Genomic DNA, 24,040 nt, shown 5'->3' with positions numbered 1-24,040 from the left:
AAACGCCACCAAGATTTGAAATTTGGGGTGCAGAGCCTCTGAGGAAGCACTGAAGGGAGGGCGTAGCATATCTGTTTGCCCTGAGTTTAAATGTCAACAATCCTTCTTCATAATCAATCTCCCTCATTACTCTCCTTGTGCTTCAGAGTATCTCTCCAGTCTAAACTCTGTCTGCAATCGATTATTTTGGTCTTTTAATCACGTGACTTTATTTTTTTCCGACTCACTTCCGCAAATAAGCGTCAGAGCAGCTGAGTGAGGCAGCAGCAGAAAGTGAAAACACACAGACGTCCCGCCACCGAGCGACCCGTGTGGCTCGGTGACGCAGTCAGCCAGAACCGTTAACGACACCAGAAACGGACCTAACTGACAGGTGGGTTTGATGGAAATGTTAATATTCTTCTGTCGCTTTGAAAGCTGTGTTTCCAGACTAAATAAGATCCAAAATTAGCCACTTAAAAGTTAGCTCAGATAAGAGAGACTTTCCAAACGGATCCGTCTAGTACCAACTCCGTTCACTTTGCTGTGTAGTGTCAGCAGGCAGTTTGCTGAATAATGCGTTTGTAACAATGGCCATCGTTAGCCAGCTAGCTAGCTAACTGTTCATTTAACCCAGCAGTGAAGTGGTCCATGTTTGCTGGGTGTTTAATACAACACAGTAACGCAGGTGGAGAGGGCATTATGAGTTGCTGTGGGTTTAGTACCGTTGTTACAACACACAAATCCTCTTTGACCCGGACTTTAAATCCATTCCGTAAGAAATTCTTAAGCGTTCATAAGCTGTTTTCACCAATTACAGTTTCAGTGAGACAGGCAAAACAGCATGTCTATGGTTTGAACAGGAACACCCATTCTAAAGCAGATGTTACATTGTTTACATCTGACTATAACGTTAACTTACACTAATGTCTACAAAGACAACTGTCGGACTAAGCTGGAAGTCAGAGTATCTTTCAAACTGATGAAGTTTGAAGAAATCAACACCCAGGTGAGCTTTATTTAAATATTGGGAAGACCAATATAACTACTGTGTGTAGAGGCCAATATTTCTTTATATAAATTAAAGCTGAAAGATTAATCGATTACTTGTAGAATATTAAATTAATCGCGGGTTAATTAATTCTCGGGTATTTTCCGGTTTCTTTTCTCCTCTATGACAGTAAACTGAATCTCTTTGGGTTGTGGACAACACAAGACATGGGAGGAGGTCATCTTGAGCTTTGTGAAACACTTATCAACAACTGATCGATTAATCGAGAAAATAATCGACAGCTTAATCAACAATGAAAATAATCGTTAGTTGCAGCCCTTCTTAAGCGTTCATAAATGTTTTATATATATATATATATATATATATATATATATATAAACATTTATGAACACTTTGTTAGGGCTGCAACAAATGATTATTTTCATTGTTGATTAATCTGTCGATTATTTTCTCAATCGATAAGTTGTTAGTTCCAGAAAATTGTGAAAAATGTGTCTCCCAAAGCCCAAGGTAGTGTCTAATGAATGGTCCTAAACACTACTATGATTTTTTTTAAATCTTAAACTCTTAAAGTGTACCTCTGTACATGTAACTCAGCCATCTCTACAGAGACCTCTACAGCTCTCTCAAATAATTTGGGACCTGAGACCCAGTCTTACTTTAACTCTTAGGAATGTTAATGCATTACATTACATTTACATTTATTAATTTAGCTAATGCATGGCACATATTGTTAATTAATTATAAGACTGAGAAAACATTTATATTACTCTTTTGATGCACTTATTACTAAACTTTTACTAAGGGGATTTCAACATACCGGCCGTGATCTGAGCTAATATTACACCACACGATCCAACTGTTCTCTAATCTCCTTAGTAAAATTTTGCATGGGTTTAGCATTATTTCTTATAATGAACATCACTGTATGGTTTGAAGCCTGTATGTCCCAAAGTATTTAAACAAACAGTTTTTGAAAAGACAGAACGCTTTGACTTTGATGTAAATTCTTTTTTTGTGTCAGTGTGTAAATATTAACTTCTTCTTTTACACAACTCAGATAATTGTATTTAAGTTAATTGACTGAAAAAATGTTTAAATAGGTTGACAAATGTCTTTAATGCTCCCTGTTTATATTTTTCACACCCACTCACAACAGCGACGGCAGCACTGGCAACTTTGCCTATCCACACCCTACCCCCGCCCGTCCCCTGCCCTGCCTTTGGATTGAGGTTCATCCCTCCAACGCGCCGCCCCCACCACAGACTCACAGCAAGTGCATCATGGTGGATGTAACCAAATGGCCCCTTTTCAGCCTGATGGGGCCCCACGAGCTCTCCACGATACGGAAAGCATGTGTGTTTGGAGCATCTGCTAATGAGGCGATCTACATCAACAATGATGATGAGGTGAGAGGTCTGAGAGAAAACAGGGCTGTGAAATTAATCATGCAAGGGAAGTTGTTATGAAAGGCTTCCAGGGTTGCTTTTAAAAGTTAACTGGTAACTATTAATAGTTATAGGACCTGTGGGTTTTGTGTGTTTTATCCATTAAACTTCAAATCATGTCTATATTACTTTCTTCAGCCTATTGTGGGTTTTTAGATTTAGGTTTTCAGTTCATGCCAGTTTAAAATCAATCAACAAGTGAAGTAAAATATGCTCATGATAGGTAATCCATCACAAAGGACATGTACACTCACTGCTTTATTTCTTTTCTGTCAGAGTTACAGTATTGTAGTATGGTGATGTAGTGCTTAGAGAATGTTACCTGTTGCCCACCCAGATTTTTTAACTCATTCTCTGCTGCTAAATTCAATACTGCCTTCAGCATTCCCACAAATTTCTCTGGAGCGCTGCTCTCTGTTGCATCTCCATCTGCGGCATTCAGACCAAACGCAAATTTTCTCCTCGCCACGCTTTCCTCGCGTGAGTACATTCGCTACAAGTGTTCACACACAACGCGAGAAGGCGATTTTAACGCGATAACGTGCCACACACAACTTGCCATTACTACAGCTGTATAGTAAAGTAAAGCTGTAAAGTAAACATTTTGCTGTGATTAAATAGCAATAAAGGGATTAAACTGATGCCGAAATAACTACAACATGATGCAGATTTGTTAAACATATGAATTCATGCTTTGTCAGGTCAGTCAGCAATAATAATAATAATAATGTCCTGCAAGGCAGCAGGACAACAACTTCTAAAATGTTTGTTTTCTGAATGGTTTGCATCGATCAGGGCTATTCTATGTTAACTTGGTCACAGTAAAGTACAATGATAGCTGGAATACAGTTAAAGATGTTTTCTGAAGTCACCAGGTAGTTCAACCTCCTCACTTTCTTTTCTCCAAGTAATGTCCAGTTTTGTCTGGTTTTAATATAAATATGAAGTCGCAGTCCAACAGAGCTAACAACGCTAACAACAACACTGGAACTGGATGTGCACGGAAGCTAGCTACTGAGAAGCTCCAGTGAAGATAAATCAACGTTGTAATCCCAAAAACTTAAGTAAAAAGCTAATTTAATAAAAGCAGTTTTCACCGAGCTCCTCCCAAGAGTAAACGGTGTAGTTGTTAGAGCATAATCCAGTCCGACTACAGGTGTTTATTTGTCCAAAGGTTGCAGCGCTGCTCCCTGCTCCTCTCTCCCAAGTTTAGCAGCTCTCAGCCAGCCCACAGATTTTCAATCTCCCGCTCTGCCCGGCCCATTCCACACATCACTCTGAAGCCGTCGGTGATGTATGGACAATCTCAACACTGATAGGCTATCGGGACTCTCTCGCTTGAGTTGAAAATATTCAACTCTCTTCCTGGTTAGATCACACCGTTTGATCACGAATATAATAATTTTAATTTCTTTATCAGATTCTCTAATTACTGTTGAGAAGCCACATATTGTGTCTCCCTGTGCTCATTTAATACAATCTCTCTGTCTACATTACCTGATATGGTAATAAAAAAGGAAACCCTCAATTTGTCCTTTCTGTTAAATTTCAAAAGGACGCTTTAAACACAGTGTCCCCTTTTTTTATTTTGCAAATTTTATCTCATTTGACAGGCCCCATTTCCATACATTTAATTTTGAATGTAAAGCTTTCCTTGAATAATGGTCGTGATCGGCAGTTATGTGTGCAACTTGTAGCTAGTTGGCCGAAACATTCAACACCTGTGGTTTGGTTCTACTGTTAAAATAAATATCAAAATAAACTCTAGGCCAGTGCCCCTGCCCTTGCCTGTCCCCTCTCTGTATCAGTGTTGTTTTTCTGAGTTTTGTGTGAAGGTTGGTGGCACCAGGTGGCACCTTATCAGCACTGCCTGCTGGTGTTGATGTTTGTGCATCTAGAATTTGATCGTAGCCCTGCTTATCAGTGATCCACATTACATTGCTCTCTCTTTTGTCCCTCCTCTCTCCACACTCAGGTGTATGTATTTGGGTTGAACTGCAGTAACTGCCTGGGAACAGGGGACAGCCAGAGCACTATTGTACCCAAGAAGCTAGACTTCCTGAGTGGGAGGAAGGTGGTCAGCCTGAGCTACGGCAGCGGACCCCACATCCTGCTGGCCACAGAGGGTAGCTGCACAAAAACGTTTAATCCTCCTCTTCACCATTGGATTAAAAAGTGCTGCAGAATGAATAATCCTTTTGAGTTTCAGATGGAGAGCTATTTGCCTGGGGCCATAATGGTTACAGCCAACTTGGAAATGGGACAACCAACCAAGGAGTTGCTCCAGTGCTCATGTCCGCCAACCTACTCAACAAGAAGGTCACAGAGGTGGCATGTGGCTCTCACCACTCAATGGCTCTGACTGACTCAGGAGAAGTGAGTGTCTGGTGAAAGAAATGTTACTTTAACAGCAGAATTATACATGCAGAATGGAAACCGTTTTCTGAAGTTATTGCTTAGTCATCAAGGCCCAAAGTCCAGCAGGAGTTGACCCCCTGAGCTGAACACTACTGCATTTACTGTGGTTAAGACTAACAAAAAGAAGATTTTGAATAGTTTGAAATGTGGTAGTTGGCTAACCCTCGAACTGACTGTTTCTTGGCTGGGACGTTTAAATTCTTGGAGTATGCGCTGGTTGCCAGGCAATTGGTAATGGCTTATTCAAATGAGATACAACATTTTAATGAGTGAGCTTCAGTGGTGCAGGTAGATGAATGTTGTTACCTTTGAACAGAGCCAGGCTAGCTGTTTCACCCTGTTTCCAGATACTGTATATGCTAAGCTGAGTTAGCTGGTAGCTTCATTTTTAGCCTAAAGACATGAAGGATATCTTCTATTCTTGGCAAGAAAGTGAATAAGCCTATCTAACAAAATGTCAAACCTTTCCTTTAATCTGCAATGTATTATGATATGATAAACTACAACACAGCATGCTCAAACTATCAGTACAGCTAATCCACTATAATTACAGTTATAATATGTTTTTTATGTCATTATGAACTACATTCTTTCAGCCAACAACTCACTTACCTCCTAGGATTAAGAGCCTGGCTGCTGTACACATGAAGGTATTTTCTAATTAAGCTTCCTCTGAGGGGATGTAAAAGCTGAAATATAGGAGGAAAGTGAACAGGTGGGGTTAGAAAATATTTGTTGCGTCATAAAAATGGTCTATTTTAAATTGAAAGTAGTTATGGGTATCATATTTAACTCTTCATCTTTTAGAAAAATCTGGAGCCATCATAAAATGTCCTGATTTAATAGAGCTCTCTCCCCATCATTGCAGATGTTTCGTCTTACTTCTCACCTCTGTCTTCCTGTCTGCCAGGTGTATGCGTGGGGCTACAACAACTGTGGTCAGGTGGGTTCAGGCTCCACATCGAACCAGCCCACACCGCGCAGAGTGTCAAGCTGCCTGCAGAACAAAGTGGCTGTCAGTATCGTCTGTGGTCAGACTTCGTCTCTGGCAGTAGTGGACAATGGAGAGGTGACAGATTTATACTTGAGCCATAAACACTGTTATCCATCTCCAGCCACCACCACACTCATGTTCCCCTCATCTCTCTGCAGGTGTACAGCTGGGGCTACAATGGGAATGGACAACTGGGACTTGGAAATAATGGGAACCAGCTCACTCCTTGTCGCCTTGTAGCTCTGCAGGGTTTATGTGTGCAACAGGTGTGAGATTAGACACTCACAGAAACATAGACTTTGATGAACCTTACAGTATACACAATATACCAAGGGTAGGAAGCTTACACAGTGAGATTTGATATCATTATACAATAATATAAATACGCAACCAACAATCCAATTCGTCTACATATTTTTTAGCAACCAGTGCATCACTACAGTCTGATTTGGCCCTGCCATCTTAATGCAGTGCAAAAATGTGAACATTTTGCTTAATAGTTAAAAGATGAAATCCTGATATGTTTGCTTCCAAAATACCTTCATAGAAAGACAGAAAAGAAGAGACTACTGGGGGAGATAAGTCTCGGGTAAAAGATACAATGTAAATACACCTGCGATGGCCGTTATAATAAGATGCTAAAAAGTTAAACAGGTATCATATTTAGGTGTAATAATAATAATAATAATCCTTATTTGTAGAGCACTTTTCAAAAACAAGTTACAAAGTGCTTTAACAAGTGTAAAGAATAATACAAAAAACAAGATAAGAGCATGAAAAATTAATATAAAATTAGTAAAATAAAATAAAAGGGATAAAATAAAGTCAAATAAGATCGGGAAAGGCTCTCCTATAAAAGTATGTTTTAAGAAGGGACTAAAAAGAGTTCACTGACTCAGCCGACCTGATTTCCTCGGGCAGGCTGTTCCAGAGCCTCGGACGCTCTGTCCCCTTTAGTTTTCAGTCGAGACTCTGGAACAGAAAGCAGACCTCTGCCCGAGGATCTCAAGGTACGTGCTGGTGCGTATGGGACTAAAAGGTCAGAAACATAACAAGGCGAGACGCCATGAAGAGCTTTAAAAGTGATCAATAGAATTTTAAAGTCAATTCTAAAACATACTGGGAGCCAGTGTAATGAAGCTAAAATAGGAGTAATGTGGTCATATTTCTTTGTTCTGGTTAAAAGCCTGGCAGCTGAGTTCTGGACAGTCTGGAGTCGATCAATAGATTTTTGGGTTAAACAGGTGAAAAGGCTGTTGCAATAATCCAGGCGTGATGAGATGAAGGCGTGTAAAATGGTCTCAGTGTCCTTAAAAGTTAACATAGATCGAATTTTTGCTATATTTCTAAGTTGATAAAAACATGATTGAACAAGCTTTGTGGTGTGCTTCTCGAAATTTAAATTACTATCAAACCAAACACCAAGGTTCTTTGCCACAGGCTTAATGTGATTTACTAGGGAACCAGCAGATGGCAGTATTTGATTTGCCATCTGCTGAGACCCGATGACCAGGATTTCTGTTATGTCTGAGTTCAGCTGGAGGAAATTATTTGACATCCATTTTTTAAGTTCACAAAAGCAGTTATTAAGTGAACTCAGCATTCCAGGGTCTGTGGATCTGACGGGCAAGTATATTTGTGTGTCATCAGCATAAATATGAAAAGAAATGCCATGTTTATGGATAATATGTCCAAGGGGAAGCAGATACAAGGAAAACAAAATGGGTCCTAAGACCGACCCCTGAGGCACACCATATTTAACTGGACAGAACGAGGAGACATAGTTGTTTACAGACACACAAAACTTCCTATTTGACAGGTAAGATGAAAACCATTCTAGGGCAGTACCAGAGATCCCCACCCAGTGCCTCAGTCTGTCTAACATGATGTTGTGATCAATGGTGTCAAAAGCAGCGCTAAGGTCCAGGAGTACAAGGACTGAGCACATGCCATTGTGATTGTCATTGGTGACTTTAAGCAGGGCAGTCTCAGTGCTGTGGTACTTCCTAAAACCAGACTGAAATGTTTCAAATAATTTGTTATTTTCCAGTACAGTGAGCAGCTTTTTGGACACAATTCTTTCTAGAATCTTTGCAATAAAAGGCAGTTTTGAAATTGGTCTAAAATTATGTGGGATGGAGGGATCTAAACCAGATTTCTTTAAAAGTGGGTTCACACAAGCCGTTTTAAAATAATCAGGGACACAACCAGTAGATAGGGAGCTGCTGAAAACAGAGATCAAATGGGGCCCAACAGAATCCATTACTTTCAGTAAAAATTTTGTAGGTATTACATCAAGTGGGCTGGAGGACAACTAATGATACTAATGATAGTATTCTGTGATGAAGTTACTTTACCGATTTAGTGTGACCTTAAAACTTCTGAAAATGTAGTTTCAAGACTTCTCTATAACTTTGATTGTGGCTTCATTTGTGATAAATTGTCATCAGTCTTTATTCTGCAGACAGACTTATCCATTTACCGATGAATCATTTCCGTGCTTGAATATTGGAACCAAAATGAATGATTCTTTATTATTTTCATTCATTGTAAAGTAGACTTTGTTTGATTTGCTTAAAATTATTTAAAACTTCTTAAGTGTATTGGATTAGGCATGTTAAGGTTTTTTTTTTTTCCTCTCCAGATTGTCTCAGGCTATGCCCACTCGCTGGCACTAACAGACGAGGGATTGCTTTACGCTTGGGGTGCAAACACATATGGACAACTGGGCACCGGCAACAAGAGCAACCAGCTGAGCCCAGTTCAGATCATGACTGAGAAAGAGAGGTGAGCAAGCTTATCACCACAGATATGATAAACCCTCTTCTCACCGTCTTATACACTGCTCATTTCTCTGCTCTGACTTCTTTGACAGAATTGTAGAGATTGCTGCCTGTCACTCCACACATACATCAGCTGCTAAGACTCAGAGTGGTCAGGTGTACATGTGGGGCCAGTGCAGGGGCCAGTCTATAGTGTTGCCTCACCTCACGCACTTTACCTGCACCGATGATGTCTTTGCATGCTTCGCCACCCCCTCAGTTATGTGGAGGCTTCTTTCCATGGGTAAGTCAAGGGGCTTATGTGCCCAATGATGTTGTAGTGATTAAAGGACTGCATCAGTGGTTTTACATGTTTGACTCCATTAACCACAAATCATGTGTCTGTTGCTGGTGACTGTTTTCCAAAGCCAGTTTTTAGATTCATTTTCTTTCCCTCCAGGAAAGTACTAGGTTTTAGTTCACGCACGTACGCTATGAAAATCAACATGCAGAGACTTTCAACTTTAGATAGGTAATCCATGACAGTGAACATTGAGTTTACTTATCATGTAGTAATGCAAATGTAAACTGTTTACATCGTGTTCACCTACATTTCAGATTTTTCCTGAAGCCACCACCAAGGAAGAGTTTTCGATAGTTTTGTGTTCATAATGGAAATTAAGTAGGTAACTATGGTTCTGTGAATTCCTGGATGACTGCCAGTGACAATAAACAAAGTGGATGCATCCCCTCGCGCCCTGCACAGGTTGAGATCTCGTATACCAATAATCAAAGTCAGGTGCGTGACGTGTAGACTAACTGCGCTTCTCAGCTATAAATACTACGTGGCAGCCGACATTCGACCTCTCAATTTTTTTAATCTTTAATCTTATGAACTGACATGGAAGTTATTAGGAAGATGTAAAATAAGGCCTTATCAAAAAGACATATGAAAACAGAACTTCGGTCCTTCCTGTTTCAGATGTAAAAGTAATTCAAATCACTGCTACAGTTTTGTAACTTCTAATGCCAGAGCTTGATGTGTGTGGGTGTATTTTCTCCCTCCAGAGCATGATGACTTCTTGACCGTGGCTCAGTCTCTGAAGAAAGAGTTTGACAACCCAGAGACAGCTGATCTCAAGTTCTGCGTTGACGGCAAATATATCTATGTCCACAAAGCAGTTCTCAAAATCAGGTCAGGGACCAAAGATGTCAGTTTAAGAAGCCATGATACTATAAAATATAAATAATTCAAAAAAATAAATAGCACCTGTATAAATTCTGAAACTGTGCAGGTGTGAGCATTTCAGATCCATGTTCCAGTCCCACTGGAATGAAGACATGAAGGAGGTGATTGAAATAGACCAGTTCTCCTACCCAGTCTATCGCTCCTTCCTGGAGTTCCTTTACACAGACAATGTAGAGTTGTCACCTGAGGATGCTATTGGTCAGAACCACACACACATCACAGCCTGATCTTTACTGACATTTGTCTGTCTGTTAGTTCATACTCACAGTGTTACTGTCTCTCTCTGTTCGGTTAGGGCTACTGGACCTGGCCACGTCGTATTGTGAGAACCGCCTGAAACGTCTGTGTCAACATATTATAAAGAGGGGAATCACTGTTGAAAACGCCTTCTCCCTGCTGTCTGCTGCTGTGCGCTATGATGCAGAGGTCAGTCTTCACCATTAGTCTACCAGCTATCAAACGTTTTTATGTATTTCAATGAGGAGAGATCAGTTGGAAGTATAACAATATTTACTTTACGTCAGCAACCGAGAAAGACTTTGGGAATTGACTTGACTGTTGAAGTCAGTAATCTTTAAAGGATTAAAGCATAGGGTCACAATTTTTCAAGTGTCTCCTAAAATAATTTTCCGGTGCTCATATGTTCATTGGAAGCCCCTTGAGACAAATTGTTATTGATATATATATATGACTTTCAATTGCATCACATTGAACAGACAAAATCCACACTGCAAAAATCGATTCCAAAGTTTATCTGATGGTAATACAGCAGTCTAAGTTAGTTAAATAAGGTGGAAATCTTATAAAGTTACAGTCCTTTAAGTACTAACTTCACTTATTCTGTTATTTTCCCTCCACACCGCAGCTAAACAAGAAAATGCTCTCTGTCAAAACAGAAAGCAAGAATCTTTGTATAAAAAAAGACTAACTATGAATGAAATCCCCTTCATTTGTCTTATTCAGATTACTGAAGCCTCATATTATCTTCAGCTAAACATTGGAATCAACCTCTGGGGATGAAAAGAGAAGCCAAGCAGAATAAATGCGGGTTTACGGGACTTCCCCCTTAAACCCATATTCTTTCTCATGGCCAGCAGGGGGAGAGTCCACTTGTTGAAAAAAGTCAATGACAAAATGACCCTACTTCTCACTTCATTTATTAACTCAATAAACACTTTCCTAAAGATGTCATGGTCTCAGTCTCTAGTTTCAAGTCTTCTTTAATGAAGCATGATTTTGTTAATTATGGTACTATTTAGAGTAAAATGCACAATAAAGCAGGGTATGCTTTAGGGCGTGGCTACCTTGTGATTCGAATAGTATCCTCTGCTTCAGATCATAAAAGTTAATCATAACATTTTGGTCACCTAAAAATGTCTTGTTCAGTGTTTGGTTGTGCCACAAGACACTCTAAGGAGTCGGCTGTTCATTTTTTTCAGTAAGTACATTTTGTGATAAGCCTGTTTTTCGCTTGCCAAAATTAGCATCCCAATTAATATCACAGTTAATGTGAATTATAGATGCATCTTACTAACTCCACCCTCACGTCCGAATATGGTACTTCAGGTTCCAAAAAACAAGATGGTGACGGACAAAAAGCCAAACTCGAGGCTCTGGACTGTAGTCCACAAACCATTGGGTGACGGGTGGCTTCATCCACTTGTTTAATACAGTCTATGGTTAGAATACAATTTTGCAAAGGACAAGGACTGCAGAAAGGTGATTGGCCAGATATGGCGAGTTGTGACTATAGAATTGTGAAAGCTTTGACAGCAGCTGATGGAGATGTTTACAACAGAAAGAAAATGCAAAACTAATTGGTGCTCTTACCTTTTGTCATTCAGGACCTGGAAGAGTTCTGCTTTAAGTTCTGTGTGAATCACCTGACCGAAGTGACCCAGACTGCTGCTTTCTGGCAGATTGACGGCAACCTGCTCAAAGATTTCATATGTCGAGCCAGCCGCTGTGGAGCCTTCAAAAACTGACCTCAAGATGATTATAGACAGACACAGGATGCTGTGCTACTCCAGGAGTGACTTCTCAAAGGACTTCATCACTGCCGGTCACCTCTGCGTACCTTCACTGACCAGTGGTTACACATTGGAAATCTTAAGTTTATCACATCGCTGTCAAATGGTCATTCATCTCTTTCCAGACTAGAACCAGTGTGTCCATTACTTGAGCTGTACATACTGAAATTACGAGGCTGAGCTGACAGGCAGCAGTATCATTACACAGTCAACAGAGAGTAGTTTCGCCATGGTGCTTCACTGCCTATTCATTTACACACACTGTGCTATCGCTTAAGTTGTTTCTATTGACCTGAAAGATTCTTGCCTGTTATTGCATTACTTGTGACCAAGTTCCTCCTTTAGTGTTTGCACTTGTTTTAAACATTTTTGATTATGAATTTGTTCCTCCTAACTAGAAGACCACATCACGTCTGGATGTGTAATTTGGAATCATGGTTTTCAGGTTGAAGTACAGGTTGCACTTGAAGATGGCAGCATATAACAGGTATTTAGTCTTAGTCTGTTTGGGTAAAACTCCTGTCAGCAATTATTAGTCCTAGTGCCTGCAACACCGAGTTCTTCTGTCTAGGTTGTGAGACGAAAGAAAGTATTATTTTGTGCAGCTACATTTCCATAACATAAAAAAAGCTTCTTTAGTTTGTCTATTTTGCGCACACTAAACAATTCAGTCGGTGTTAACTGGCAGTTAAACTTGCCTGGTTACTAGCTGAAACAAAAGTATGGAGCCATTAAAAGTCTGTTTACAGTAAGGCATGTGACCTTGCAGAAGCTTAAGTTGTGTGGGTCTGGATTTTTAAGGACACCTTTTCACCCACATGACATATATCTACTGTATTTTGGAAACAACATGTATATTTTTAAGATAATTTTATTGTATAGTGACAGCTGCAGAGAGAGAGAGAGAGAGAGAGGAAGAAACACAATAGGCAGGAGAGAGAGGGGTTGACATGCAGCAAAGGGCCCCCGGGTGGACTCAAACCCCGGCTGCTGCAGTAAGGAACAGGTAAGCTACCGGGGCCCCCCGGAAAACAATATTTTACAGTATTAACATTTAAAAAGTTGTTTAGAGACATCTGCACTACTGCTGTGAGTATTCTGAAGAACATGTTTGCTAATTTCTATGCAGGACATTTCTACTATTTCTAATTATGGCTATTGATTGATACTGTGTATTATAAAGCCAGTCAGATTTTGTGACTATTGTAAGCAAATGAATAAAATAAAAAGACCTGTGACTATTGTCTTGTCCCTCTCTTCTGTAAACAAGTGTTGAAGTATTCAAAAATGTATTGCAGTTAACCTAATTTTTAGATGTCATAGTAATATTTGAGGAAGTACAATAGTAGAGTTTGACATGTTATTAACATAATAGACAGATCTGACTCTTTTGTGCATATGAATCATCAATAAACCATGAGATGTACAGAATACAGGTACAGAGAGAGTCCATCATTCATCAAACTGATTTTCTTTTTGAAAAATTGTCTCAAACAAGATCACACCAGTGCAAACACCAACTTATTTTTAGAATAGTGCCTGAATTAACCACAGCTTGCTCACCATCTGGCAGCAATCCTACAAATTGTTCTCATTATTCCAACATTACTGTCCCAGAGTGAGTTCTGCGCAATACAGATTTGTTATAAATGACAGTGGATTGAAAGTCAGCACTCCCAACAGGTGTAGCACAGCTTGAAGTGACTGATTTTGTCTGCCGCATGGAATCCTGCTTTTTTGGCCAGTGTGTCCAAGTTACCAAAGTGATATAATAACAGAAATGTGCTGTTTTTTATACAGTACAGTATGGTAAAATATGTTTCAGTGTAACAGTAAACCACAGTTAAAAAAAATCTATTTAAAGCATTACTGATGGTAATGCATAGAGGGCCATATTTAATCAATAATATTATTAATAGGTATTAATAGTTCAAAGATTGGAGCAAATCACCATGTATTAGAAGGCTTGAGTAATTTGAATGAAAGATATGTGACAACTTGAGCAAACCTAAAAGAAAAAGGTTAAAGAATAACAAACACACCAACATTTTAGCTTCATATGAATATTTATCAATTGTACTTGATAACGGTCATGAAAATGTATTTCTGAACAAGACGACTACACAGAAATTCCTTTTTTGATCAAGAATGTAAACAGACCTCGGGACTCCATGGTGTAGTTTGAATGTAATCATATTCACAGTAAACTTGTTAGATCAAGACTTAAGTCTACAAATGGTGCATCAGACCATTTTGGCCACTCACTGACAGCAATTCAAGTTACTGTAAATACTCGCAGTTTGGGAGGCATCTTGTATTTTAAGTTCTTGAAGAAAGTGCAAATGGTGCAAAACATAATAAAAAAAATATTACTTACTACTTACAATTTCAACATGTAAAAAAAAATCAGGCTAACTTGGTCTAGTTTGTAGGGTTGGATGTGGAACATTTTCAAGACAAATATTATTTCCAATTCTTCATGTTCAGTGCAGGTTTTGAAGTGAAAGCCCTTTTTTTAAAATGAAAATATATTTCATAATGACATATTCCTATGTGACATCTATTCCGACTGGAACAGCACCACTTACAAACTCCTACATTTATAAAATATATTGTAAGAATCAGACATTTTAAATCTTTAAATGCTTTAGAATTATCAATGCCATGTTGTATTTCCACATCCAGCCCTCTTACATATTAAGGCATAATCAGTCAAAATATATAAATACACTGTTATATAAATGTCAGTGTGAGTAATTTGAAATACAAAACAGTGAGAATCAAAGATAAAAAAGAATAAAAAGTTAACCATAAACACTGATATCCATATGCTTACAGCAGCTGCTGATGGACTCATCTCCTCAGTGCTGACACGACGTCCTTCATGGCAGCTGCTGCCTTTTGCAGCTCCATTTGTTTCCTTTGTAACTCTGTCAAAACAATGTTTTCATTATAATTTGATTACGACAAAAATGGCAATGTTGAAGGTTAGTATACAGTATCTCACAAGAGTGAGTACACCCCTCACATTTTTGTAAATATTTGATCATATCATGTGACAACACTGAAGAAAGGACACTACAATGTAAAGTAGTGAGTGTACAGCTTGTATAACACTGTAAATTTGCTGTCGTCTCAAAATAACACATCACACAGCCATTTTTGTCAAAACTGTTGGCAACAAAAGTGAGTACACCCCTCTCTCAACAACTGCTACCAGAATTAGCCAGTTAGCACCTTTATGCTAGAGCAACAACAATCTCAAAGTAATTCTGAATCTATTTATGTGCTGCTATAAACTCTAAGATAAAAATCATTATAGTTTGACAAATTATTGGATGATTTATATATTTTATACAATTTATTCATGCAATTACTTCATAATGTCTTTTTTGTTTATAGTATAATGAAAATGTTGTTGTTCCATAGTACTTTTAATGAATTGAATAGCCAAATGTCAGTTCAACAACGATCAGTGATTGGACCAAAATACTTTTAACCCCTTTGATTAGATTCAATAATCAATACTTGCCATTTCAACATAAAAAGGTCACACAAAAAAACAAAACTTTACAACATCACATAACCACACTGAAGACATTAAACAAGTGGTACAAACATAAAGCGCCGTTTTACTCTTTTACTCTGACTTTTTCTTGCGCACTGGCACTTCTCTCAAGTTGCTGGTACGCTTTTCTGCCCTCTCCATATCAGCTTCTCTAGAAGATTTATAATGGCTCTAAATTTACATTTTTAGCTGACGCTTTTATCCAAAGCGACTTACAATTGCTATTTATATCAGAGGTTACATGTTTCTGGAGCAACTAGGGTTAAGTGTCTTGCTCAGAGACACGTTGGTGGATGTGTCACAGTGGAGGGATGGGAAGGGATGCATCTTATCCACTGCCCTATCACCACCCTTAAATAAACTGCATTACCCAGGGGGTACTACGTTAAACTCACCTATTCATGTTCAACTGTTCATTTACATAGCAGCATGTGAAGAAGGAATCTGGCCCCTATTTTTATTTACTTCAAGCACTGACAATAGTCAGACAATAAAATGTAAATATAAGGAAGTGGGGCAGATTTTACAGCTGCTTTTCAAATTGTATATTAGATTTCCGACGTAATTTCCTCTGCTGCAGTGGTCAGTCAGCAATGATAACCATATTGTGCTCCTCTGAAAAGGGAGGGGTTAAAATACATATTGAGTGACCCGCAAACAACAATTTTCAGCTGTGCTGCTTTCTTTCATTTTGCCAGCACAAAACCAATTTGACAGTTTTAGAGCCTAAAGGAAGGCCCCTTAAAGTTTATAGCTACACTAGCAGCACTAAGATTGTAATTAAAACTACCTACTAGACAAGAGCATTGTTGGATGGATAACAAACAACAACTTTGTCTCCATTAGTTACGACTAATCTCAGACTCTGCTTGTGAGGCTCACCTCGTAGAGGCTGAATGCTAAAATTAGCATACTTAAATGTTAATGTGTTAAAAATGATTCTAGTTAAAGTTTAACCAAGGGACCAACCAACATTGCCATCCCTGGAGCCACACCATTTAGTGTTTACTTACCTTTCTGCTGTTTGGTCACAAGATCTGCCAGTTTCCCAGAAGCCAACATTACTTTTAACGCAAGATCATAATCTGGGAAGAGAAGAGAGAGATTTATATTCCAGTGTTATAAATAAGGGCGAGACAGAGATGCTGTCACAGTAACTTGTGAGTGTCTTGTATCCTCCCTCACCCTCCTGGCTGGCCTGGTCTGACTGAATTCTGCTGGAGATATGGTTCATCTCATTAATGAAATCAGTGAAGATGGCCTGTGTACATCCTGCTGCATTGCAGCTTTTCCAGAAGCCGGTGGAGTCTACACTAGACTCTGGGTCTGAGCGACGTACGTAGGAGAGGGAGAAGGAGAGGAAGAGAGGAGGGATACACATATGGTTTCAGGTGAAGGTGGGGAAATGGCCATGGTGGTGCACTGGGGTAAGCCAGTACCACTGCAGGGTTTGGAGTGGTCAGGAGAGAGAGGGGGCCCAGCGGACCTTTGCTGTGGGACAGAGGGCCCAGAGATGCTTTGCTGAGGGACAGAGGGCCCAGAGGTGCTTTGCTGAGGGACAGAGGGCCCAGCAGTGTGTTGACCAGAACTGTGCTCAGGACTGGACCCTGAGAAAAGAGACGGCTCCATGTGTTATCACAGTTTGCACAACTCCTGTTTGGTTTTTGAGTCAACCTCCAGCAACACCACCACATCTAATTAGACAAGTGCTATATAATGGTTACCATATTTATTTCAAATTTTTCAATAGAAAGTTTTCCATCAGGGGAGCAAGAACTCATCAAATGAGCCGTTGTAATGTCAGGTTCTGTCACGCCCCCTTCAAAAGCCGAAAAAAGCCCCCCTACACCCACCCCAGCAAAAGTGGATTTAATTTTTATCAATCATTAATCACAAGGACAATTAAAATAAATAAAATATTCAGATTAGCTGAATAGCCTTGCTAGCATCAGAGCACTTCTGTTTGTTTCATATCACCACATGATGCAACTTTAGGTTAGGTCTACAGACCACCAGATCCCATAATGTCACTATGGTCAAAATGAGGAATGTTAAATTACAGAGAATATTTTATGGGTCCAACACAAGCAGCTGCTTGGCTTACTGCCCTGCTTCTCCACCTATGTTTTCTCAGTATAGAAGCATGTTTGTAAAGCACAAACAGGAGGCAGGTGTTCATGCGATTTTATTGGCCTCACTGCAGTGAGGTGCGCTATAAGTAAAGTGGTGATATGAAACAAACAGAAGTGCTCTGGTGCTAGCAAGGCTATTCAGCTAATCTGAATATTTTATTTATTTTATTTGTCTGTGTTGTTAATGATTGATAAAAATTAAATCCACTTTCGCTGGGGTGGGTGTAGGGTTTTTTTTTTTGGCTTTTGAAGGGGGCATGACAGAACCACTGCTGTAGCTGACATTACAACAGTTCTTGCTCCCCTGGTGGCTTTCAAAAAATTTTGTCACGGTGTTCAATTGTTACTAAAAATAAAGAAGCCTAATATTTTCTTCTAGCTTATACATGCACTGTATAACCCAATTAAGAGTTATTATCTAAAGTCTTGATCAGTTATATTTATATACTGAATTTTGATTTACTTTACCTTTATTTTCTCTGTCTACCACCTCTACTGCCTTCTTTGACATCGCACCGGGATCTACAGTTGTTACGGCTATGTCTGCAGTACTTGTCTCAGAAAGTGACAATCCAGACTCTATGCACATCTCCACAGGTAGCAGCAGACTCTCTGACTCAGCATCCTGAGACAAAGCAAACATATTTCATGTCAGATGGTTTAATACTGTTCTGCTGGTGCTGATGATATACAATACAAGAATCACATATAACAATGTATATAGACTCTTGGGGTTAAATATGCTTCTGAGGCAGAGGTAACATGAGGTAACATTGTGATATCAGAGAGAATCTACTCCAGGACTAAAGGAGAAATTAGAAGATCTGCTCAAGTATATGTAAAGAGGAGAATTTATAGCTGTTAAGGGGTGGTGATGGCACAATGGATAAGACTATGCCTTTGGTGTAAGACCCGGGTTCAATACCCCACTGTGACCCATCCACCATTGTGTCCCTGAGCAACACACTTAACCCTGTGTGTGACCTCTGACATAAATAGCAATTGTAAGTTGCTTTGGACAAACGTGTCAGCTAAATGAATAAATGTAAAACAGACAAATACATTAACAGGTAAGATAAACATTTGACAATAATGATGCATATGTAGCAACTCACTGAATCTATCATAGTTTCATCTTCATCATCTCTGCTCGCAACCTCCAGTTGAGTTACTGTGGAAGACAGCAGGAGTTTGTAAATTATGTATCATCTACATACTCTTTATATACTGAATCTGCTGTGACAGCCTACCTGAGGTGGACGCAGTGGCACTCTTAGTGTCTTTTCTGTGAATGAAGAACCAAAAAAAATATCCTCTACTGTTATTTTTGCACTGAGTACCACAATAAACTGCACATCCTAATGCATTCCAATACAACAGTCCTTTTATAAAAACTAACATTTAATTTTTTATAGTTGTTGACTAAATGTTAATGTTTGCAATGCCAATTACTCTACTCTAACCTTTTCTGATTAATCTATAGTGTTCATTTGGTCTATAAACGTAAACATAAAAAATGTAAAAATAATTTTTGTCCAACCAAGTGTGCATATACCAAAAGGTATTTAATTTACTATTATGTACAAAAAAAACAGCGAGGAACTGACATTTTTTTCCTTCATTAAAATACTTTAACAATTAAACCAATAAGTTCAGTTGATCACAGAGGATTGATCTCACCTGATCAACTGATGCACAGTCAAGAAAAGAGGGGGGAGGGGTACATGAAAGAAGAAAAATTTATTACAGATTATTGAACATCTTCAGCCTCGAACGATGATGTTACTGAAGAATGTTTAAAGATTAGACGTACCTGAGACTCTGTAACAGAGTTTGCAGTTTCGTCTAAATCAGACTCTAAAGGGGCGAACATTGCCATTTCTGTATTAAGGTCATTCTCATCTGTAGAAGAAAGGAAACCAAATAAATCTTGAAGGTAACTGCTTATACGAGAGTGCTAAACACATATAGGTTAAATTCTCTCATGTACTGTAAGTAGGTTAACCTGAATTTGAAGAATCTTCTGATAATATCCTTTTGCAGCCTTTAGATTTCCGCTTAGAGGGGATCCCTTCCTGTCTATGACAGAGTAGAGAGATCGGGTATTATAAAATTGTTACGCTTTGTAAACAGTTAATGGGAAGCAAAAAGTGATTGGGCTGTATGAAACAAAAGCAAGGATGAAGGAAAATTGCAATGATTGGCAAATCAAAAATACTGCTACTTTTAATTAAAATTAAGTCCCCCACTGTCAAGGTATAAGCTGCCTTGGAAAGAAAACAAAGAATATACTCCCACATACTATCACTTGTAGGTTTCTTGCTATTAATCTTGTTTTCTTTCCCTTGTTCATATGGTTTTTGAGTAGGGTGATTATTATTACCCCCCCCACCATTTTAGATAGCCTTTAGTGTCTTTTACACTTCTTATCAAATGTCCCTTGAGGGCCCTATTTATGTGACGGAAGACTACTTTCTGTATGGTAGGTGTATGTAAGCATTCTGACGTTTTTTCCACGCCTTCCTAAAACTTTTGCACCATTTGTTTCATTGAAGGAAAAAAGCAAGTTCAGCATGCAAATGATGAAACACTTACTTGTCATTGAAACTCAACCGTCTCTGTTTCAAAAGCAAAAGCAGAATGATTAAAATCACTGAATCATTCTAAAGAGAAATGTAATGGCACTAAAAAGCTTTATTTAAAGTGACTATGGAGACTATGTGTACCTTAGACAAACACGACACACTGCTGGATGAGTTGGAGTCACTGCTGTACGCAGACGGTCCGGCTGCTGTGGAATCATCTGTTAAGAAGAAAAAATATTTAATTTGTCATAGTAAGAAGAACAAACAGCCACACGTGTGTTCTGAGCAGGACTTACCTGTAGTGTTCCTCTTTTGCGAAGGAGGAGCATGTTTGTCACAATATAACCTAAAAACACACATCTGTTTGTTACAACGTGATCAGATATTGCTTTTAAGAGCAGATTAGAAACATAGAAATATTTATAGTTATTGACTTATAAAGAAAGACGTTTGCAAAATGTAAACATACTTACATAATGATGCTATTAGACAAACTTTCCAATCTGATATTTCCCTCAGTCTTCTCACAGGCAAGGCAGTATACCTCATTAAAATAAAACATGGATACCATTACTTGCCAAACAGGGTTTGGGCCAGATGAAAACCCTCTTGTGTCTTGACCTGTACCAGTTATTGAAACATTAAATGTTTGTGCTACAGAAAAATGGAATTACAATTTACTTCCAGAAATAAACACAAAAATAAAATACTTCTGTATTGGCAAATCCTAAGGAAAAAAAACACATTATTATTATCCTATTAAGAAATATTGTCTGTGTATCCAAACCCTTATATAGATTATTCCACTGTACCATCCTTTGTTGTCCACAAATTGTTAAAAAATTTGTCACATCATTGCACTGGCTGACATGTTCCATCATTATCGTAAACACTACTACATACTACTTCTACTACTACTACTAATGCACTATTTCTTCCTGCTTGAGTGATGCTTGCTGAAAACTACAGTGCCCAACTGTTTGTGAGTCTTTTGTATTTATTTTTTTATTTGCAGTTTTCAATGATTTGCCTTAAGTATATGTAGTAGATAGTCCATCAGTCAAACCTTAGATGATCCAGCTTCATTGGCATTTTTGGAAGTTCGGGACTTTACAGAACCGTTGTTTTGATCTGGAAATGAAAAAGAAGAATTCAGCACATAATATGAATAACAGTAAACAAAAGGTGTTTACCGAAGACCGAAATCCAGAGACGCCCACTTACTTTCCTGACGGTGTTTCAAGCAGTATAGCCTGAAGCATGAAAACACATGAAGATAGTTTTACAATCAGTTATTTTGATTACTTTATTTTCAAATGCAATGTTGTGTTTCTTTCACATGTTTCTTTCACAAAATACACATAATACAGTACAGGGTGTATTTATCAGACTATTTTCTAGACATACAGGCAAACAGTTATGTTGGACTAACCCATATTTCCCTTTGCTTGCATTCTCAATAATCTTAGCTCCATCTTGAACAGCACAGGGGTAGTGATAGGACTTCTTGCAGCGTTTGACTTCACACCCAGCAGTGGCACCCTTTTTCTTACATTTCTTACACACCTAATGCAAACAAACAAGTAACACAACTCAGAACAGCTTCCAGCATACAGTTAATAGATTAGGCCAATTCATATCTGAAAAAGACAACAATCTTTACCAGTAATCTTCCTCGTCTGACCTCATCCAGCACATCATCCACAGAGAAACCAAACAGATCGTCAAACTCTGGAGAATCCCGGCAATAAATACCAGAGGAATATAACTGTACAACAGAAACAACAGGACAGAGGACAAAATGTCTTGGTTAATAACACTGTAATTCAAAGATAAACATGTGTTTCACGGTAGGAAGAGTAATAAACATCAGTTGTAAATGAAGACCTTATTGGACATCTATATCACGTCAGCCTGACTCCTGTGCCACATTTATTATCCGAGGGTACTACAAGGTAAACTTAGCCAGGCTTTCTTTGTGTAAGCTGGCTCGATGATGGGTATGCTGATGGTGGTTATAAGCTTTCTTTGTAAACCCCGGTCTTCTATATCAGGTTCTTTGAACATTCCCATAAAAGGGGGCGTTTGGCACATCATCTGAGTCTTCTCCTGCATTTAATGGGCCCATCACATGCTGCCTACTTCAGTCAAGAGGAACAGTTTGTGAAGAACAGAAAAAAAATGATTATGGCAAATGCAACAATGTTAATGCAAAAAAAGGGCAAGAGAGGAATGGCTAATGGTGTAAAAAGTTAATATGTTTTACCACTCATTGTCTCCAGTTTATTTCTAACATGAAAACTACTTATTGTAGAGCTCTTAACTTTAAACTTGATGCAGCATATGTCAACATACTCAAGAACTGCATTTAGGTCTGACACTGTCCCAAAATCAGTATAGTTTTTGGTTAAGTGAAATAGATGATTTAAATCTGAAATTGTGAACATAACCTCCTCCTCACCTGTTTCCACTTCCTCATTAGTCTTGCGTATAAATATATATTTACCGCCCATTCCTATTCATCCCATCCGGTTGTCTCACAAGCTTGTTGCTTTTGCCCCTGCCTGTCTGATTCCTGCTCATTTGGACCTCTGCCTGCCTTTTGGACTGCTGCCTCTTCGCCTGCTCCCTGTCTAGATACGTTTACCCTTTCTTTCAAGTCTACCTGGTTTTGATCATTGTCTGTTTCTGACAACGGAACAGCATTTTACTTTACCTGCCTGATCTCTGAGTTGTGCTTTTGGGTCCAAGCTTAAAGTTGTTACGGAAAACATTAATGAAGGGCAACTCAACTTTAATTCAAATTGACATAGCATAGGGGATTACGGCAGTAATCTTTACTCATTACCACTGACGGCAACGTTGCCCTGCACGATTGCTCTAAAAGTTGTTCCGTGTATCATCAGCTTTAAAGTCTTCTTGGCACCGATACAAACTATTGCATCAAATTTGAATGCAAAACATGTGCCCATCATAACCACATCCTCAAGTAATGTTGTAGAGGCGCTGCACACTTTGCATCTCGGCCACAGCTAGTGGCTTTTCTGCTCTATTATCTGCCGCAATATTATCTGCTCATCGTTCAACTTCGCCTCCTTTTCGCACAAGGAGGGTCGAGCGACAGTATTCAACCCATAACACTTAACCTGGCTTGCTGACTTCAGCTCATTAGCTACCCTTCAGAATGAAAAATCAAGAGGAAAAAAACATGATAATATTTACCAAACAGTTCTGATGAGCAGTGACTTCTTGTTTAGTCGATAAAGCTCCGGTTATCTCCGTCTCTTCGGACCTCTGACAAAGAACGCAGAACACTTTGTCCCCGCGGCCCATTTCTATCGACTAACTTTAACGGCAGATGTGTCTAAAAAGAAGGCGTTTCTTCTATGGAAACAGGATTACAGATAATTTACATGAATCCACACTATCACAGCGGATGTGCTTCAGTCTGGCTCCTACAAACTTTACTATACCTCACGTTATTTCGCCGCCCATTCCTTCGGTTGGCGGTTGCCAGGTTTTATCCAAAATATCCCCCACAGGTTAGTTTAATCTCTTCACTCGAGTCGTGTTGACACAGATCTTCTTTGCATAACTGCATTATGTTTTCCCCACAAGATGATCATTATTGTGGCCAGCATTTTAGAAATACTGATACGGTTAATTATATTCTAACAAACATGTTTTCATTTTCATAATCATTTTCTTTCACGGAAAGCTTTATGTGGAGAGTTTTCATCTGCTGTAGTCACCCAAGATTTGTTGCTTTATAAAAACATTTTCTGACCATAATCAATTCACTTTCAACTGCTAATGTGCCTTATTTCACTGTCTACAAATTAAAAGAATAAAAGATTAGATTT

General features: G+C 38.8%; 2 protein-coding genes across 7 annotated transcripts; one reads left to right on the top strand and one right to left on the bottom strand.

The window, feature by feature from the left end:
* The first annotated feature begins 218 nt into the window (after positions 1 to 218).
* LOC119904304 (RCC1 and BTB domain-containing protein 1-like) lies at positions 219 to 13,135 on the top strand. Of its 5 annotated transcripts, XM_038720875.1 has the most exons (12): positions 219 to 373; positions 2,151 to 2,400; positions 4,415 to 4,565; positions 4,649 to 4,815; positions 5,768 to 5,926; positions 6,010 to 6,117; positions 8,496 to 8,638; positions 8,727 to 8,917; positions 9,682 to 9,808; positions 9,909 to 10,060; positions 10,158 to 10,288; positions 11,707 to 13,135. In XM_038720875.1, exons 2-12 carry the CDS (start codon positions 2,275 to 2,277, stop codon positions 11,845 to 11,847), a joined length of 1,596 nt encoding a protein of 531 aa, XP_038576803.1. In that variant the 5' UTR covers positions 219 to 373; positions 2,151 to 2,274; the 3' UTR covers positions 11,848 to 13,135. The 5 variants fall into 5 exon arrangements, 1 of the variants encoding a protein (XP_038576803.1); XR_005444681.1 differs by lacking the exons at positions 10,158 to 10,288; positions 11,707 to 13,135 and adding an exon at positions 9,074 to 9,145 and having other exon boundaries at positions 9,232 to 9,808; positions 9,909 to 9,930; XR_005444682.1 differs by lacking the exons at positions 10,158 to 10,288; positions 11,707 to 13,135 and having other exon boundaries at positions 9,232 to 9,808; positions 9,909 to 9,930.
* An 804-nt stretch (positions 13,136 to 13,939) lies between these two features.
* Positions 13,940 to 23,671, bottom strand: phf11 (PHD finger protein 11). 2 transcript variants are annotated; one of them, XM_038720877.1, is made up of 18 exons: positions 23,400 to 23,671; positions 21,841 to 21,945; positions 21,610 to 21,743; positions 21,402 to 21,430; positions 21,244 to 21,308; positions 20,651 to 20,721; positions 20,474 to 20,523; positions 20,319 to 20,395; positions 20,188 to 20,210; positions 19,598 to 19,671; positions 19,406 to 19,494; positions 19,273 to 19,280; positions 18,843 to 18,877; positions 18,708 to 18,763; positions 18,061 to 18,217; positions 16,646 to 17,067; positions 16,474 to 16,545; positions 13,940 to 14,822 (listed from the first exon to the last, which is right to left on the bottom strand). In XM_038720877.1, the coding sequence occupies exons 1-16, from the start codon at positions 23,508 to 23,510 to the stop codon at positions 16,769 to 16,771; spliced, it is 1,383 nt and encodes a 460-aa protein (XP_038576805.1). In that variant the 5' UTR covers positions 23,511 to 23,671; the 3' UTR covers positions 13,940 to 14,822; positions 16,474 to 16,545; positions 16,646 to 16,768. The 2 variants fall into 2 exon arrangements, with proteins under 2 accessions (XP_038576805.1, XP_038576807.1); XM_038720879.1 differs by lacking the exon at positions 20,651 to 20,721 and having other exon boundaries at positions 20,474 to 20,486.
* Between the last annotated feature and the right edge of the window lie 369 nt (positions 23,672 to 24,040).

This window comes from Micropterus salmoides, unplaced genomic scaffold (genome assembly GCF_014851395.1).
Source record: "Micropterus salmoides isolate LMB-PRFRI ecotype aquatic unplaced genomic scaffold, ASM1485139v1 Ms_hic_scaffold_15, whole genome shotgun sequence".
NCBI classification, from domain to species: domain Eukaryota; kingdom Metazoa; phylum Chordata; class Actinopteri; order Centrarchiformes; family Centrarchidae; genus Micropterus; species Micropterus salmoides.
The sequence above is the reverse complement of the archived record's forward strand: the minus strand, read 5'-3'. Positions and strand labels throughout refer to the sequence as shown.